The sequence below is a fragment of the Vipera ursinii genome, assembly GCF_947247035.1.
Source record: "Vipera ursinii genome assembly, chromosome: 6".
In the NCBI taxonomy this organism is placed as follows: domain Eukaryota; kingdom Metazoa; phylum Chordata; class Lepidosauria; order Squamata; family Viperidae; genus Vipera; species Vipera ursinii.
Genome location: NC_139515.1, coordinates 14,485,267 through 14,505,221, shown reverse-complemented (window position 1 = coordinate 14,505,221; position 19,955 = coordinate 14,485,267). Strand labels below are relative to the sequence as shown.

The following is a 19,955-nucleotide window of genomic DNA, read 5'->3' as shown; positions in this document are numbered from 1 at the left end:
CACCATAGTGGTCCCTATTTTTCTACTTGCATTTTTACATGCTTTCAAACTGCTAGGTTGGCAGAATCTGGGACGAGTAACAGGCGCTCACTCTGTTATGCGGCACTCAGGATTTGACCCGCCAAACTGCCGACCTTCTGATCAACAAGCTCAGCATCCCAACCCACTGAGCCACCACGTCCCTTATAAACCACTTAGAGGAGGCTATACAGCACTGTGAAATGGTATATAACTCTAAGTGCTATTGCTATTTCCTGATTGCTGGCCTTTGATTTGCAACTTCCTGCTGGCTTCCCCACTGACTTTCTCCCTGGAAACTTCCAGAACCAAAGTAAATGGTGAAACTGGAAGGAATTCAATTTCTGGATACTCCCTGCCAGCTTCCCAAAAGGAAAGTTAATGGAGAAGATGGCAGGAAGTTAGAAGTCACTCCTGCTCCTCACTGTTGTTGTTGTTGTTGTCATTTTTGCCCAACTGTTTGTTTCTCTGTTTAGGTAAACAAATATCTCTGCAATGATCATTTCAGACACAGTTTATCTACTCAATCCTAATATTATTCCCATTTTTCTATCAAATTACATTGTACAAACTGGTAGGTTCTGCTCTGCAAGACAGGTTCTGAGTTGAACAAGTGTATTTCGCACATTTCAACATAGAACTCCCTAGAACATTGGTTATGTTGTAAAACTTATAATTGCTGTTTGGCAGGTTTAACAAGCCACAATGAAATTTGATACCTTTTATTATATCAATCAGGGGTTGAGAAAGGATGTAGATCTAACAATAATTGAAGTATTTGAACTTCTTTATTTGATATTTCATGAAATAGTTTCTATGCCTTAGTAAATCCATAAAACTCTCCGTAATGTGTGTGTTTTTCTTTCATAAGTAAAGAATTGATGTGATTCTTTTTAAAATCATAACAGTCAGAACAGCAGAAATTGAAGTTTAAAACACCTTTAAATGTTTGACTGAAGAAATAAACGTAATTTCAGTGCAGTTTAAGCAGTGATTGAATATCATTTCTGAATACTAAAGGAACAGTTCAGAAATCATGTAAAGGCTGTTTAGCAGTAAGTTTTTAAAAATATTTAACACATAAATCTGCAAGCTGTTCGGGTTTTCTTTATTTTGCTTCTTGTGCAAATTTGAGAAAGAACCTTTTAAAGAAAATTTAAATCTTGGGAGAATATTTAGTTGAAAAGTGGCATAAATACATATTGTACAATTGTAATTTTAGGAATGTCATTATTATTTCTTTTGTTTGCTTGGAGGAAATGTTTAAAATAGCTTCCACTGCTTTACTTTCTAAAAATGTCCTAAGTAACCAGCTGAAAAGACCCATACTGTTAACGTCTTTTCATTAAGTAATATATAGGTAGTCCTCGATTTACAATGGGTCACTTAGCGACTGTTTGAAGTTACAATGGACCCTTCAAAAAATACTTAAGACTGGTTTCAAAGTTATGGCTGCTGCAGTGTCCCCACTGTAGTTCACCCTTATGACCAACCACAGGAATGCTGCAGCATCTCCCCCAACTATATCCCACTGGGTCCCCTCAGACCTCGGCCTGCTCCCAAATCAATCACTCAACCAGATAACAGAAGGCAATTACAGCCTGCAGGCTCCCATTTAGCCACCCAAGAGCCTCCCAAGGCTCCCTCTGACCCTGCAAGTCTAATGGATGGATGGATGGATGGATGGATGGATAGTAGGTCTCGATCCACAGGCTGCAACTATCCTCCATCTGCCAGCCGTTTCTGCTGACTAGTTTTTAGGCTCCATTGCCTGGCTGAATAACCAGCTTAGAAGCAAGCTAAGGCCTGGATAACCCTGAGGGGCAGGGAACAGAGCACCAGGTGTCTTCGGCATGGGGGAGCCCTTTGGAGATCCGGGGCAGGTAAGCCAGGGCCTACGCCAGGCCTCCAAGTTTCCCCCTGAGGTACTCTATGCTCTGCTTAATGACCCACACATTCACTTAACAATGGGGAAAGCAGAGAGGGGGTCATTAAGTCAGATGCTTCACTTAACTGCTATCGTAATATGCAACCACAATGGGCAGGCCCCACTGCGGATGTAAGTCAAGGACCATTTTGGATATGTGGCTTTGGATATTTTAGCACAAAGAGCCGTTTTACTTTCTGTTCCATTTGGTTAAAAACAGTTTGTCTTTATTTCAAGAAGTTTGGAAAAACATTCTTTTAAACATACTTGTTGGTTATCACATTTGAAGAAGGGGGGATAGAAGATCAAGCTGTTTTTTAAAAAATAAAAAATAAAGCTAGCTTATCTATTTAATAAAAATCATGCCAATGAAAACCTAAAAGTGTTACTATATAGAACATGCAGTGAATATAATCTATGTTGCATCCATAAAATCAATCAGGCTTTATAAAACAGTGATATTATATCCAGAAAACAGACCAGTAGAGAAAAAGACTGCATAACCATTTTATACATTTTAGCTTTTTTTATACTACAGTCTATGAAATAGAAACTTCATTATATATTTCCCAAACTTCAAGAAGAAAATGTATACACATTATAGTTTGGCAAATAAATCCACAATAGGTGCTAATAAATGACAAAAATACTTTCATTAGCGAACTTGATTCTTAAAAGAATACTCCTTGTCTCTCGTGGTCTGATTCTTACAACTAGACAAAAGAGGGTCCAATTGTTAGCCAGGATGATCCCCTTATAAAGTCAAACTTAAATAACCACTATCAGTTCTTCTATCATTAATCTTTCATGGAGCTAAATCTTACACACCAATTTTACAGAAATTACAAAACTTATAATCGCCCTTGGACTCAGCCTGTTCATCTCCTACAGTTACCAATGTACGTTCACCAGTAGAGAGTGTAAAATTTTTTATATTAACCAATTTTCTTGTTAAGCTGGGTTTGCAACATTATTCTGAATTCTGATTTGCATTAGTGACAGTTGATGCAGATAAAACAGTGACAAGATTCATTCAAATTAAGACATACTAAGCATTTTGCCTACTTTTCATTTAAAGTTGTGTGATACTTGAGCATTGCTATTTGCAAATAATACATTATTATGTATAAAGCAAGTCAATGCCTTGCCCAACATACTGCCAGTTATTGGAGTATGCAAACTCAGGTACTAATTACATGTTAAAAAGCAAGAACACAGAAACGTTATGCAAGAAAGAGACATTAAGCAATTTCACAAATATCTGTAATGATTATAACATACCTTAACCATGTTATTATACATATTAAAGGCATCATGCAACAATAGCTTGGATTTTTTTCCCCTTAATATTTGCTCAGGCATCTATTTTAGATAGGTGTAGATCTCAGGGAAGTAATCTACAATTTTTAATTTTCAATATACTATTGGTTTATTACTTTATTTTTAGGTAATCAATCTTGACTGAAGTGTTGAGCCACGAGGTGGCCTACAGCTGAAGACACTCGTCTCCCACTCAGAAGGTTGAGATCAATCATAGGTAGCGGCAAACGTTTCTCTCCTACGTTGCAAATAAAACATCTGCTGCAAATTCCGTGTGGTGTCAAGAAGGGCATCCAGCCAGTAAATGTTCAGCTCCATCCAGTCATGCTGATTCTACCCAAACTAAGAGATTACAGGGTCATAAAAGGGAGTTTAACTTTGACTTAGTGTAATTGTAAATATATGTTATTTCCATTTGCTGAATTTCTAAGTGGTTCTTGGTTATCCACATGCTAACTGGGATCTTGTCTAACCATGCAACATCAGTATTGTGGGAATAGCATTGGTTATATGAGAAAGAAAACTATGGGTTATATCAGGGGTGTCAAACTGTCGGCCCGTGGGCCAGATGCGTCATCTGAAAGCCACGCCCACCCCATTGCCGGCAATGGCAAAACCGTCCTGATACGTTGCGCGACATCATGCGACGTTGCGAATTTGACATGTCTGGGTTATATGAAGAGAAACTTAAACAAGGCATCAAAACAGACAACAGCATAATAAGATAAATCTAAAACTTTGGTAAACACTTTAAAGAGCAATTAACATTTATTTTGTTTTATAAATTTTTACTATCAGTATTGAAGAAACAGCCACAAACTATGAGTTGCCACTCTTTGAGAGTCTACAAAATACTCCTTGGAACTGCAAGCATTATTGAAAAATCCATTATAACTGAGATAGCTGAAAGATTAGGAGCCTATGGTTTCTCTCTGATATTATAGTAAGAATCCTTTGTTTATTTTTCTGATCTATGAATTAGATTGAACTCTATTCATTATTACTCATCCTGACATGATGTCTTACAAGACTGATCATATTGGTAGAGTGTGTTCTGATGTCTACAGTAAATTCACTAGAAGAAAAAAGATCAGCTTCTCTTCACAAAGGGTAAGGTCTGTGAATGAATGTGCAACCCTCGTACAAAGCAATGTAAACCTTTAAGATTGCCATTCCAAGTACCTATGACCATGGTGGCGAACCTGTGGCATGCAGAGCCCTCTCTTTGAGCATGTGCACCGTTGCCCCAGTCCTAGGCCTTCAGCTGGGTTTTATAAAACCTTTTCGCTTTAGGCCTCCGCCACCATGTGCAAAAAAAAAAAAAAGGTTCAATCAATCAATCAATTTCAACTTCTCATGGGGAAAAAAAGATCTTGCAAAGTTGGAATTGATTGAACTTTTTAGTCCCACCCAGTCTGCCGTTACCTCCGCAGCCACACCCACCCAATGGGCCCCACCCACCCAATTCGCCATGCCCACCCAATTGGCCACACCCACCCGGCACCCGACAATACATAAGTGGGTTTTGGGTTGCAGTTTGGGCCCTTGGTCTCTAAAAGGTTTACCTTGGTCCTATGGCTTGCATATTTCCAAATTATCACATAACATTTACTGTGATGAAAAAGAACAAGACAATGATCTACAGGCTCTCTGAATTTCTCAGAGTAAGAAAACAAAACCATTGCAGTAAAAAAAATGTGAACCAGATTATAGTTCGTATATAACATCAAATTACTGTTTGTTAAAAAGTAGGATTTACTGTCTGGAAATAAGCAGAGTACACAGCATTAGTATCAGTAAAGCAAATCACAAAGCTTTTATTTTACATAAAGAAAGCAGTATCTACATACAACTACAATCCAGAATTCCTGGCTAAGTTTTTATGATGAATAAGTCACACGCTGGTGCATAAAACCTGTTCATTTCTGTTTTCTGTTCTCTTTATGCAATGAAATGAAACTGAGAACGCATGACAATAGGAACCTCGTTTCAATTTCACAACCCAAAAGTAGAAGCAAACAACAATTCAGAATGTATTTCTAGGTTAAGATTCTGGCATGTTTGCAAATAACAGAGCAGAGTCTTAAACTAGACAATCCATAAGGTATTGGGCATCCTTTCAGTTCCCTTCGTCCTGTGCGCTCCCACATGGAGGGCCTTCTCAGGGTGCCGCTGGTAAAAGACTGCCGGCGGATAACACCCAGGGGGAGGGCCTTCTCAGTGGGTGCGCCTGCCCTTTGGAACCAGCTGCCCTTCGGTCATTCCGCCGGGACCTGAAGACCTGGCTCTTTGAGCTTTCCGGCCCAGGCTGAGAGTTTTTAAATGGGGTTTTATATTTGTTCAGGGATTAAATTTAATTATTTTAACTGTCTTTAACTTTTGTATTGTATTGACGTTTTTAAATACTTTGTAAACCGCCCTGAGTCCTATGGGAAAAGGGCGGTATATAAATTCAATAAACTAAACTAAACTATTTCCTTGCCAGATTCTTCAAGGCCTTCAACAATAACAGAGCTTCTAATGTGCTGTCCTCACTGGAGATATATTCAGAGATGTATCTGCCTTTAAAATAGCACATGTTGAACTTTGTACCATAGTCAAACACCACAGGGAATATTTTATGACATTTTGCATTATGTTGCAAATTGTTTCATATGACATATTTTTATGTCATAAAATGTTTTATAAAATTTGACAAATTTCAGTTCCATTAGAATCATCAATCCTGGATTTGGGGTGCATTCTGTAAGTTAGCCCATATGAAGTACCTTGATTTAAAAAAACCTTTGCCCTATAATGCACTGTTTCACTCAGTTAAAGGTTACAGTTATAATTTTAATAGTATATTGATAATGCAATAATCTATTAATTCCACCAGTTTATTTCAAGAGAAGGAAAAAATACGCTGTTAAAACTGCATGTTGTAGTTTCTTTTAAGCTATAGTATAATAATAGAACAAAAAGTAAATGTCATTTATAAACATTGTGATGAAGTTACTTTGTGTTTAAACATTTTAAGTGAAAATGTTAATATGACTCAGTTGATCAGGCTATTTGTATCTCTAAGTTTTTTAATGAGAAATGATTACTTATTTCTTTATGGCATGGCATTAAATATTCATTCACTATGCTAACTTAGCCAAAATGGTATTCACTTGTATTCATGAAGCCACTTATGCCAGAAAGAGGCAGAATAGGAATTCGACTAAAGCATTTTTCAAGTTTAAAATAAGGCAGTAAGATTTTCACAAAAATAAAGCCCCTCAGCCACAAAAGAAAAAAAAAACTTACTTTCCATGCAACAGTGGATCAAAAGGAGGATGCTGAGCTCCATACACATGTTGAATACTAAAAAGAAAAATAAAGAAACAACATTCAATTCAATTACAGCAAGTTTCTAATACTTGGAAGTAAGTCTCCAAAATGTGAATGGGGATATTCATAATTATTTTCTATAGAAGGTTTCATAATACAGAATTCATAATTACACCCATCACAGCATACATGAAAGGATCCTAACAACTTTCAAAATATGGAGATACTTAAAGGTCATTACTGGAGCTTTACAGTAATCTCAATCTCATTCCCAAATCCAAGATGAAAACAAAGAGATGGAAACATGATACAACTGCTTCCTTCCTTGCAGACTGACAAAACAGCAACTTTGGAATTCTGAGCCTGACTACTAGGAGTGCAGAAATTGGGACAATACTAAATGGCAACAAAGCATTCAGGCATCCAATATGCTGCTACTGTATCTAATGAACAGATTTCTGCATTCCAGATCAGGCAGAAGTAGCAATAGCACTTAGACTTGTATACCACTTCACAGTGCTTTACAGCTGTAAGCGGTTTACAGAATCAGCATTTTGCCCCCAACAGTCTGGATTCTCATTTTACTGACCTCAGAAGGATGGAAGGCTGAGTCAACCTTGATGGGGTGAGAACTGAACTCCTGGATGCTTACTGAAAGGAGGAGAGGAACAAAAACTACTTGACTATCTCACCTTCCATGGAAACACTTATCACCATTCAGTTCTTAAAGGAGGAACAAAATCTACTGGTGAAATTTTTGACTTGGTTAAAAAGACCATCTAAAAGCAATACAGGCTGATTTTTATATCTACACTACACCATAAAGGCTACCATTAGGCTGGCCACAACCTTTGGAAAACCTTAAAGATCTGGTTGTATTACTGGTCATGGGAATCAGAAAGTTAGTCTAAGCCCATGAAATGTCATTCTTTAATATCATTCTTGTATTATTTGCAGTAGCCCTTACGTCAGGGGTAGGCAACCTTGGCTCTTTTATGACTCGTGGACTTCAACTCCCAGAATTCCTGAGCCAGCCATGCTGGCTCAGGAATTCTGCGAGTTGACGTCCACGAGTCATAAGAGAGCCAAGGTTGCCTACCCCTGCCTTAGGTAAATGTATATAATTTATTGACACAGATATTGTTGTCTCATGCATATTTTGTTATTGTTTTTATGAACTGTTAGCTGCCCACAGTCACAATGGCAAGATTTAATGGAAGGGGCTCTTCTTGCTTTTGAAAATACATAGTTTGGAATCCTTAAGAATTATGTAAAAATGTAAAGTGAACACAGATGAAAAGGAAATTTAAAGGAAAACAATCATTTCCATATGTGAATAGATACTTTACAATCCACTCCATTGGCTAGAATCAATGGCCTATATACATTACAGGAAGGGATATGCTGTACTCTTTAATGGAACAGTAAACTATTTGCTTTTTGATTTTATAATCATACGTTATTTTACTGAAAATTACATGAAATCTACATTTTTTAAAAAATGTCAGAAATAGTTAACAAAACTTTTATTTATATTATACTAAAGTAGGCCAAAGAGGTTTTGTTTTTACAGATGAACCTCATATTTATTAAAATGCTTTCAGGCACAACAAAGTTGCTGAAGTTATTCTGGCAGATATCATCATTTAATGGAGGACATTCAACTAGTCTGGAAGATATCACACTAAAATCAAAGTTCAATTATCAAGCTTTTATCTTCCACATCCAAATCCATTCTTCATTCTAAGTCAATCAATTTGTCATGATAAAATTTAGAAATATATTCTATCTGAGGTAACATTCTTGCAGAGGCTCTTGACCGAGTTGTACCCCTGCGGCCCCTGACCCGGTGCAGATCCCGTCGAGCTCCATGGTTCTCTGCGGAGCTTCGGGAGATGAAGCGTCGGAGACGGGGCCTAGAGAGCGGTTGGAGGTCCAGCCGATCCGAATCCGACCGATTGCGACTAAGAGCCTACATTAGGTCTTATCTCGCTGCGATAAGGGAGGCGAGGTCTAACCACTTCGCCACCCTTATCGCGTCCGCAGATAATCGCCCGGCCGCCTCGCTCCCTCCTAAATCAGGAGGTGAGGGAGGATCCCTTGCAGGGCCGTGCCGAGGAGTTTAACCAACATCTGTCGGACAAAATCGCTCGGATTCGGACCGGTCTGGACTCTGACTGGGCAGAGTCTGACGATCAGGACACGGGTGGTCTTGTCGATATCATCTGGGAGGAGTTTGATTCTGTGACTCCGGAGGAAGTGGACAGGATCATGGGGAGGCTGAGCACCACCACATGTTTATTGGACCCGTGCCCTTCCTGGCTGGTTTATGCAGCCCGGGAGAGGACACGCAGCTGGTTCCAGGCAGTTATATCGGCTTCTTTGAGTGAGGGTATCTTCCCCGCCGTCTTGAAGGAGGCGGTGGTGAGGCCTCTCCTCAAGAAGCCTGCCCTGGACCCGGCTGTATTGAATAACTTTCGTCCTGTCTCCAACCTTCGCTTTCTTGCGAAGGTTGTTGAGAGTGTGGTGGCGCATCAGCTCCCTCTGGTCCTGGATGAAGCGGATTATCTAGACCCGTACCAATCGGGTTTCAGGCCCGGGCACAGCACGGAGACGGCATTGGTCGCGCTGGTGAATGATCTCTGGAGGGCTCGGGACAGGGGGCATTCCTCTGTCCTAGTCCTATTAGACCTCTCGGCGGCTTTCGATACCATCGACCATGGTATCTTGCTGCGGCGTCTCAGGGGATTGGGAGTGGGAGGCACAGTTTTACGGTGGTTCTCCTCCTATCTCTTGGGACGTTCGCAGTCGGTGTTGGCAGGGGGGCAGAGGTCGACCGCGAGGTCTCTCATTTGTGGAGTTCCTCAGGGGTCGGTCCTCTCGCCTCTCCTGTTCAACATCTACATGAAGCCGCTGGGTGAGATCATTCGTGGCTTTGGAGTTGGGTATCATCAGTACGCTGATGATACCCAACTTTTCTTTTCGACCCCAAACCACCCCAGTGATGCCCTCGACGTGATGTCCCGTTGCCTGGAGGCGGTTCGGGTCTGGATGGGGAGGAACAGACTCCAGCTCAACCCCGACAAGACTGAGTGGCTTTGCATATCTTCATCCTGGGTTTATTCGGACATTCCACCTCTAACTATGGGGGGTGAATTATTACCCCCCGTAGATAGGGCTCGCAACTTGGGGGTCCTCCTAGATTCACGGCTCACCTTGGAAGATCATATAGGAGCCGTGACTAGGGGGGCCTTTGCACAGGTTCGCCTGGTGCGTCAGTTGCGGCCCTATCTTAGCCGGGATGATCTGTGCACGGTCACTCATGCGCTCGTGTCCTCTCGTCTGGACTACTGCAACGCTCTCTACATGGGGCTGCCCTTGAGGACCACTCGGAAGCTCCAACTGGTACAGAATGCAGCCGCGAGAGTGGTGTTGGGAGTCTCCCGATACTCCCACGTTACACCTCTGCTCCGTGAGCTGCATTGGTTGCCAGTTGTCTTCCGGGTGAGATTCAAGGTACTGGTAACGGTATTCAAAGCACTCCATGGCATGGGGCCGGAGTACCTCAGGGAACATCTGCTGCCGGCATCAAGCTCCCTGCGCCCTGTGCGTTCCCACAGAGAGGGCCTCCTCAGGGTGCCACCGATCAGAGAATGTCGATTGGTGGCCCCCAGGGGGAGATCCTTCTCTGTGGGCGCTCCGGAGCTGTGGAATCAGCTACCGGTTGAGCTCCGGATGGCGCCCGATCTTCGCTCCTTTCGCCGCGATCTCAAGACATTTTTGTTTGTACAAGCCGGCCTAGCCTGAGGGGGAGTGTTGGGGTTGTTTTATCTTTTGTTTTTTAATTTTTCTGGGGGTTTTTAGCGTTGTATTTATATTGTTTTTAACTAGGGCAATTGTTTAATCTGTTTTTAATGTTTGTATTGGTTTTTTTATTCTGCCCTGTGAACCGCCCTGAGTCCTCAGGGAGAAGGGCGGTATATAAATGTTATTAAATTAAATTAAATTAAATTCTTCCTACCCAAAATAAAGAACCATGTGAAGCAAATCATCCAGATTTATAGTAACCCAATGATCTACTGCTCTTCCAAATTTATATTTTGAACAAAGCTTATGCCTCTCAAAATATTAACTGTAATTAATATGAAAAAATACTTTATTTAACCAGTCTCTTTCTATCAAAGATTTAACACCTAGAATGTTTTCCTGAAAGCAATTGGTTATGCAATACCAACTACTGTAACAAGGTTGAATATATGTATTAGATTGTATGATTATTTTGAGATATGTGCATAATTATGAAACACCTGTGCATACACATTAATTCATTAACAGCAACCTATGTTTCCAGGTTTGAAAACTCTAAGACGTAAGTCTATACAATCACTACCAATGATTTAAAAAAGCTCTTTGATGGACTTAATATTTCATCCATTAATACTGGCCTAGATTTCCTTCCAATAATGGCATGATGATGATGATGATGATGGCATGGGTGAAGAAGCTATCTTTGTGTCCAGTTGTTTTAGCATGCAATGGTATAGGGCAGACATGTCAACCTCGCGACGTCACGTGACATTATGCAACGTATCAGGACGATTTTGCCATTGCCAGCAATGGGGCAGGTGCGGCTTTCGCATGACGCATCCGACCAACGGGACGGCAGTTTGACACCCCTGGTATACGGTTTCCTGTCTGAGCAGGGGGTGGACTAGAAGATCTGCAAGCTTCTTGAGAGGAGAAGTTGAAACAATTTATGTCCAGGATGCGAGGGGTCTGTAGATATTTCTTTCAGCCCTCTTTCTGGCTCGTGCAGTACACAGGTCCTCAATGGAAGGCAGGATGGCAGCAATTGTTTTTTCTGCAGTCCTAACTATCCGTTGTTGCACTGCCAAACCAGGAAGCTATAGGGCTACAAATGACAGACTCAGTAATTCCTCTATAGAACTGTATCAGCAGATCCTTGGACAATCTGAGCTTCCTGAGTTGACACAGGAAGAACATTCTTTGTTGTGCCTTTTTAATGATGATTCTAATGTTAGGTTTCCATTTCAAGTCCTGAGAGTTTATAGAACTCAGAGGCTGCATTGTTAGTAACACAACTGTTAAGTGATTCTGGCTTCCCACTGACCCTGCTTGTCAGAAGGACACAAAAGGTATCACATCCCCAGGACGCTACAACTGTCATTATCAACCAGCCGAAAAGGATAACAACTCCCAGCACTGACACTGAGAGATGCCTGGCCTCCGAATGGCAGTGTTAAGCGTTATTTAAGTGATACTTTACTCTGATTTAAAAGCGGCGGTTCAGCCCAGGAAGATCATAAAGTGTCACCTCTGCTAGCCGCTGTTTCTATCGCCCTCCCAGGTCCTAGTTTCTCGCGGCGAAACATCGGCAAAGCACTTCGAGCAAACTCAGCACCACAAGAAGGGGCCAGGGCCAGAAGAACAGCCACCGCCGCCGCCGCCCTCGCCCCGACTTCTGCCAACCCCCACAACCATCCGTTTCCAAAGCCATCGCTTCGTATCCTGCGGAAGCGAACGCCTGGCGAAACGGGGAGGCAGAAAAGGCAGAGGCGACACCGTTGTGCTTCTGCTCCAAATGAAACGTACTTTTCAGCCCGTAGAGCCCGGCCACTTTACACGCGCCGCTTAGCCACCCCGCAACTTTTCGCCTGCTTACCTGCCCGGCAGCCGAGACACATTCCGCTTCCAAAACTGCTTCTTCCCCCCGTCGCTCGCCATCTTCCCGTCACCTCATAGCCCTCCTTCTTCTCCTCAGCGGGAGCGGCGAAAGAGCACGGGATACAATGCCCGACCTCGACCGGCGGGCCCCGATTTCCTCTCCCACCGAGGCCAAAAGGTTCGGGGCTCACTCCATCCCAGCCCCTTTTCCTTTCCTCAGAGACCTGCGCGCTGCCATCTTGATACCCCAGAGCAATCCCTCTCGCGATTGGCTCCGAGCATCACCTGTCCTTTTCGCCCTATCACAAGTGAACATACTTCCGTGTGGGCTCAAGGCAGCCCAATTAATATCAGCGAATCCTATTGGAGGACAGTTGGAATTTTAATCGATGGGAGTTTCCCTTGGAGGCTTGGGGTATCAGGGAGGGTTTTCTCGGTCGCCGATTGGCTATTTTAGCATTCTTTTCCCGCCCCCACGTTAGCCGCTTGTCACAAGTGCTGGCTTTGGAGAAGAACAGTCGCGCAAGAACAACAATATGAAGTATCATCACCGCCCCGTAATTAGTGGCATCATAAACTGGCCTAACGTCAAAACATTAAACACAGAAGCCTGTATTTAGATAGGGTCGATCTCACATCGCCTTGATTCACTAAATTTCTGAGCCTGAGCTGCATAAATAACTTATCTTTATTTGGGGCATATCAATAAAAAGTAAAAGCAATATAAGAAGTAGAATAATTTCGATTCTGGCAATAAAACCTATGAGGTATTAAGAGAATATCTAAAGGCAAGCATCAACAACATGATGCAATATCATTAAAACAATAATATTATGCAAGGGGTCATAACGTTAAAACGAGACTGCTAACCAGGTGGTGAAAATAAAAGTAGGACGGGTAGGCAACCTTGGCTCTTTTATGACTCGTGGACTTCAACTCCCAGAATTCCTGAGCCAGCCATGCTGAGGGAAAAGGGAGTTTCCAAGCTGAGTCATGCTGGCTCAGGAATTCTGGGACTTGAAGTCCACGAGTCATAAAAGAGCCAAGGTTGCCTACCCCTGAAGTAGGAGATGCAATGTATAGCATTTCTTTAAGCAGGCATGTCAAACTGCCGTCACACCAAAACCGCGCTCACCCCATTGCCAGCAATGGGGGAAAAGTTGTGATATGTCACACGACGTCATGTGACATCACGAATTTGACATGCCTGCAATTTAAAGTATGGTCTAGGCACCCCAAGAGTCCCCTGAGATGATCTCTGGATCCTCCAAATGAAGGCAGTCTATGTAGAAAAATAATACAATATTAAAATCCCATCAAGTAATCTTGAGAAATGGTAGTACAGATAGTCCTTAAGTTACAACCATTCTTTTGGCAACCTTTTGAAGTCACAGAGGCACTGAAAAAAAAGTGACAACAATCCTGGCACTTAAGACCATCACGGCATCCTCATGGTCATGTGATCAATGCTTGGTAATTGACATGTACAGTATTTATGACAGTTACAGTGCCGGGGTCATGCGATTGCCGTTTGCAACTTTCCCAATTGGCTTCTGACAAGCAAAATCAGTGGGAGAAGCCAGATTTCCTTAACGACCACATGATTCACTTTAGAACTGCAGTGATTCACTTAACATCTCTGACAAAAAAAAAGTAATAAATTTGGGTGTGACTAACTTAACCGCCTTGCTTAGCAATAGAAATTTTGGTCCCAGTTGTAGTCAAGGGCTACCTGTAGTGCATGCATCAATTTTAATATAAATTATTTATAAATATAACCCCAAAAAAGCTCCTTTGGAATCAACAGGAAGCTCTGGAATAGTATAATTCAACTTTATTAAAAATTTAACTCCAGTTTAGCACAAGGATGTAAAAATACATGAAAAGTTCTCTTTTTTTAATCTATTGGGTTATAATCAGAGATAAGTTACAATTGAAAGATACACCGTAAAATGTAAAATGTACAATTAACATTCTTGGGTTAACAGTAGGCTAACAAAGTACCCGCACAGAACTTTGTGACTGCATCAGAAGCATGATGATTTGTACTGTAGTTAATCATCCATAGATGTCCTGATACTGGGTCAAAGTTGTTTGTGTAGAAGAATGACACTGTATCAATAGATAGATAATTTTTTACAGTTAATGACTATTTCATAAAACACATTGCATGAACTAAGATTAATAGATTGATTAAGTAGGTGTATCAAACTGCTACACATCATGCATATAACTTGACAAAGTTTATTCACACTTAGACAGAATTCTTTACGGTCTAAAAAGAAAGTTGATTAAAATGGTCGGGGAATTTGATTAGATTCGGGGTTAATAGCTCACAGCAGGCATCAGCATAAAATGAATCAGAACACAATAGATCTGATTATTTCCGTTACTCTCTGCATGGACATAGTCCAGCTTCAAAATTCTCTCAACTCAAATGTATTGGTTTGTATCAGAGAGGATAGGTTCAGCATGCAGCTCATCAAATCTCCCTGGATATTTCCTCCTGAACGCACCAATACAAAGAGCACAATTGTTCAGTTGTCATGACAACAGTATAGAAACGTTGCTGCTGCCTTCTTCCAGGATGTTTTGTTTTTCTTTCATATATATATATATATACGTTTTATTAGTTTTTATAAGGTTAGGGATAAAATGGGGTCAGGATTAGGATTGGGGTTTGGGTTAGGGTTGGGGATAGGGTAACATTTTCAATATTTAGCAAACAGCATATTGTCTGGGTACATGTATTTAACTAACAGTAATAGATAGTTAATTATCATAAACAATGTTGATTAATCACTCAGTAGCCTTCTTCTTACTAGTAATATATATTCAAAATTACATATCACATTCCTTTCTCTCTGACTCGTTTTTCTAGCCATTGGTAGAAATTATCCCATGTTCTAAAGTACACTGAGTCTTCTTTCTCTTTAATCTCTAAAGTCAATCTATCCATTTCTACACACTCTAGAATTTTCTTAATTAGGACTTCTTCAGTTAGTAAATTTTCATTTTTCCAATAATGGGCAAATATAATTCTTGCCGCTGTTAATACATGTAGTATTAGATACCTACAATCTTTCTCGTACTTGGCTCCTATTATTCCTAACAAAAGCAATTCTGCTTTGAAGTCTATTTGTTTTTTAGACATCTTCTGCAACCAGGATGTTTTTTTTTCCTTCCTACTCTTCAGCTTACCAATTACCTGATGGTCTCCCATCCAAGTACTAATCATAACCTGACCCAGCTTAGCTTCTTGAACATAGGCAAGGTCAGCTAATTTAATATTTGTACAAAACTATGAAGAAAAAGCAGGAATTTCTTATTTTTTGCTCTTAGCTGGTTTTCACAAAAGAGAAAATGTAGATTGATTTTCCTCCCCCCCCCCCCTCGACAACACATACTTGTCTGGATTTCACTAGAAAAAAGTAGAAATTTGTCCTAAACAAACCCCCACAGCCCAGATCCATGGCTGCGGAGCAATTTTGCGAGCCCCCCAGAGGCCCGATCCAGGCTCCGGAGACCTGGAAAAGACCTCTGGAGCCTGGATTCATGGCCACGGAGCAATTTTTGCAGCCACCCTAGTGGCCCAATCCACTTTTCCAAGCCTCCGGAGCCCAGATCAGTTTGCCTGGGGAGGGTTGCAAAATTGCTCTGCGGCCATGGATCCGGGCTCTGGAGGGTTGGAAAAGACCTCTGGAGCCCGGATCAGGCCACGGTGGGGGACCCAAAATCACTCCACGGCCATAGATCCGGGCTCCAGAGGTCTTTTCCAGGCCTCCGGGACCCTAAAGCAGTTTCTTCCCCCCCCACCGCAAACTCACTCCATAAAGGGCTTTCGACTGGAGCCGGAGCTGTGCATGAGTTCTGGCACCATTTTGTTTTTTACAAAAAAAGCACTGGCATTATTTGTTTATATCAGGGAATCATCACAGTATTTGCCAGAAGTCATCAATTTAACATTAGCTCTTTGATACATTTCTAAAGAGCCAGGGACAATATATTTGAATTTTGCACAACTTATGTCAATTGTAACATCTTATTCCTCTGTCCTTCAGACAGGATGTTCAGTTATAAGCTCAGCATGTTGTTTATTGATCCTTCATGTTAGCAGATTTGCATAGATTATACATGAGAAGAATTGCCTCTAGTACAGGGGTAGGCAACCTTGGCTCTTTTATGGACTTCAACTCCCAGAATTCCTGAGTCAGCTATGCTGACTGAGGAATTCTGGGAGTTGAAGTCCATGAGTCATAAAAGAGCCGAGGTTGCCTACCCCTGCTCTAGTAACTGAAGCTGGCACCTAAATCCGTGTGAGTGACAAGATCATGAAAATATTGTGGCAGAGTCCTATTCAGATAAATTGAAACTTAATTCAGGGAGTGTCACTGTAAAAAAAAAAGAAAAGAAAAAGAAAATCGTACCTTATTTGACAGTCCACAGAGATGATAAAAGAATAATACATAAAATATTCATTTACTGTAGTTTACACAGGTTTGATCAAATGCAGCATGCTTTGATTTATAATATTATGGATATAAGCAGGCTGTTATTTTATACTATTAACACGCAAACCCCAAGGTGGGTGGAGTATGTTGCTGTCCTGTTGGAGCTCTCTAATCATAAGTCATGACACACTAATTATAAGAACAAATGTCTTTGGAATAGTTGGCAGGCATAATTTAGGCGGAGAGGCACAGTGGTATTTCCTTTCTCCGTACAAAATACATTTTGATTTTCCCATACCTTGTATTTGTTAAATTGCCTAAGAACATTCGAGTTTTTGTTTCAAAGCCACGTTACATTGCAATATGAAATCAGGATCTTTTATTTGAATAAACCTGTAATTCCTTGATTAGGGTCATATGCCTTGATGGATTTATGAGATAGGGTCCACAGTTTTGATTGATCTTTAACGTCAATCTTTGATTGGAGAGGGATATGTTTAGGAACATTCAAAGGTGCAGCTTCCCCAATAATTTTACAGAGGTACTCTGATAAAATTATGCTGAATACATATGTAGAAGGCAGGGGCCTGCTCTAAAATTCCTGTTGTTTTCCTGTCGCCGTCACTTCTCCATTCTCCCTAAATAGCTTTTCAAGTAAAGCAAGAGTGATACAGCTAAGATTCAGTACACCTTCGCATGGGTCTTAATTTCACCCTAAAATATAAAAGACATCCATAGATAATAAGTTATTCACAATAATGCACTATTTTTCAGGCACGGATATATTAATGTATGTGGTATATTATAATGTTCATGCAACACGTATAAACGTCTTTAGACTGGGTAATTTGTAATGATTTGTGACTCAGGATTGAACTCCGCAGTTTTTGGTGCTCTCTGAGCTTGGTTGTTTTCTTACAGACATTTCATTACCAAACTAGGTAACTTCATCAGTGCATCATCAGAAAGAACAGGGGCCCTATTGTCAAATTTCATTTGTGTCTGATAAATTATACCAGCAGTATGTTGAATACTTGGAAGATTCAAGTGTTTATAGATAATTATTACCATTATTTTTTCAAAGGTCAAACTGCCAACTCCATAGAGTCTCAGGACAGGTTGCAAGATTAAAATGCTCATGTTGTAACATAAGCATATAATCAGTAAAATATCCATACCTGTATTATAAATGTAAAATTTCTATCAACTGATATTAATGGAGGGCAGGAATTATACAACTCTTCCCCACAATTGCAGAAGGCCTATATCAAGATGGTTTAATACAACACAACCCTGTGATTTGGTGGTCACATTATGCAGTGTTTCTCCAATCCAACAAGCTCTAGAGTGTTGCTCTATAACCCAACCTGCAGTCATATTTTTCTTACTGGAGGAAAATGAGATTTATAATCTCATTATTTATAATCTCATTTTCAATTCATTTCAATTTGAATTTCAATTGATAAATCAATTGTCAACTGAAGGGTAGTCATTTGAAGGTACAGTATATAGAGTGTAGATGAAGAATATGCTGTATGCAGTTTTCAAGATGTTGCTAAACCATAACTCCAAGCAGCTGTTAGCATATCCACTGGTGAAAGAGGAAGGCAAATTAGTTCAGCAGCACTAAGGCCATTGTGCACCCATCAGTACAATAAACTGCACTTTCATTTCACAGAGGACAACAATAAGTCCCCCAAATTGTCTTTTCTACTCTACCTGAGAGGAAAGGATAGGCATTCACCCTGAGTTTATTGAAATGTTTTCAATAAGGTGGGCTTATGTGGCAGATGTATAGACATTTCTCCGTAGAAAATATGATACAAAAATGTTCTGCAAAGTTAATTAAAATTATTATTATTATGTTGTTGTTGTTGTTGTTGCCGTCATCATTATTTTGTAGTAGCCAGGGCCACCCATGCTTAGCTCCAAAAGTAAAGCAAAAATAACTAGATGCTGCCATCAGCTGACAAAAGTTGCACTTATGCTAAGTGTCTTTAACTGGGAGACAACTGAACAATCCAGAGCTGAGGACTACACTTGAGAGTTGTAAAATATTCTCAGAAGCAGCCAGTGGTAACCTACATCACTGTCAGGAAATTTCTTTTTAGTTGCAATTTGGATCCCTCCAGTGGTGGGATTCAAATATGTGAACAGCTGGTTCTCTGTTTGGATGCTGCTTCCGGAAGTCCATTCTGGGCCTGGGCAACAAAAAAAATTAGCTACCAGTTCTGCTGAACTGATGCGAACTGGCTGAATCCCACCACTGGATCCCTCTTTAATGATCTTCTACCATTTGCTTCTTGTCCTGCCCTCAGGTACTTTGGAGAACAAGTCAATCCTAACCCTCTATGACAGCCCTTCAAGTACTGGAAGACTGCTATCATGTCATCCCTAAGCCTTCTCTTCATTAGGCTAACCATACCTGGTAGCCCTAGACATTCATCCTTGAATATTTGCTAAATTTGCTGTTTGCTATTACTGTTCTGCCATTGGGGCAGAAATCTAACATGCCCGTCTGTGGGAGACCTTAGTCCAGAGGTAGGCAACCTTGGCTCTTTTATGACTCATGGACTTCAACTCCCAGAATTCCTGAGCCAGCTGGAGTCATAAAAGAGCCAAGGTTGCTACCCCTGCCTTAGTCTAAATAGCATGCATTATCATTTATATCATATATGTTAAAAATAGAATGGATCACCTGGTTCCAGTCCAAATTTAATCCCACCACTTTTTATCCCGATTTTTATTCTCTGTGGGTGACAATATAAATATAAATATAAAAAAGCATAGCTAAAACAACAGGAAGCAAAATCAGTTAACGCTGGAGGAGTTAGAGGGAGAGATCCTGTATGCTACCATTTTTTTTTTCACGTGACAAAACAGGCTTGAGATTCCTTCAAAAGCTGAACAGTCTTTCAGTTGTACAATGTAGAATAATGTCCAAATTGTAGGCAGACAATGGAAAACAAGAAGCAAGTGTTTCCAATCATGTATAGTTATTAAAAACACAAAAAGTAACAATCAGATTGTGTTGAAGCATTCATTAGTAATCATCGTTTTGAACAATTTAGCAAGTGTTTTAATATACTAGGAAGATGTGAGAGGAGTTTAAAAGGCATTGTCATTGTATACCCCTTTTTAAAAAACAGTAACCTTGCAATCTAAAGGCTATGCAGAAGCTGTTCTGTAATCTAGGGTGTAAGTTTTCCTGGTAAGGGAAATGAAATAACACCCATAAA

At 40.6% G+C, this 19,955-nt stretch overlaps 1 protein-coding gene across 2 annotated transcripts in view; it reads right to left on the bottom strand.

The window, feature by feature from the left end:
* TBC1D22A (TBC1 domain family member 22A) overlaps positions 1 to 12,508 on the bottom strand; it is a 123,323-nt gene extending 110,815 nt beyond the window's left edge. The window contains exons 1-3 of one of the 2 annotated variants that reach the window (XM_083365104.1): positions 12,264 to 12,502; positions 7,170 to 7,231; positions 6,557 to 6,613 (exon numbers count right to left, since the gene is read on the bottom strand). Coding sequence is in view for 1 of the 2 variants with exons in the window: in XM_083365105.1 (XP_083221231.1) it covers positions 6,557 to 6,613; positions 12,264 to 12,325 (119 nt within the window). In the remaining variant the exon portion in view is untranslated. Of the gene's footprint in view, positions 1 to 6,556; positions 6,614 to 7,169; positions 7,232 to 12,263 lie in introns of both variants that reach the window. The other variant, XM_083365105.1, reaches the window with a different exon arrangement.
* Positions 12,509 to 19,955: the final 7,447 nt, after the last annotated feature.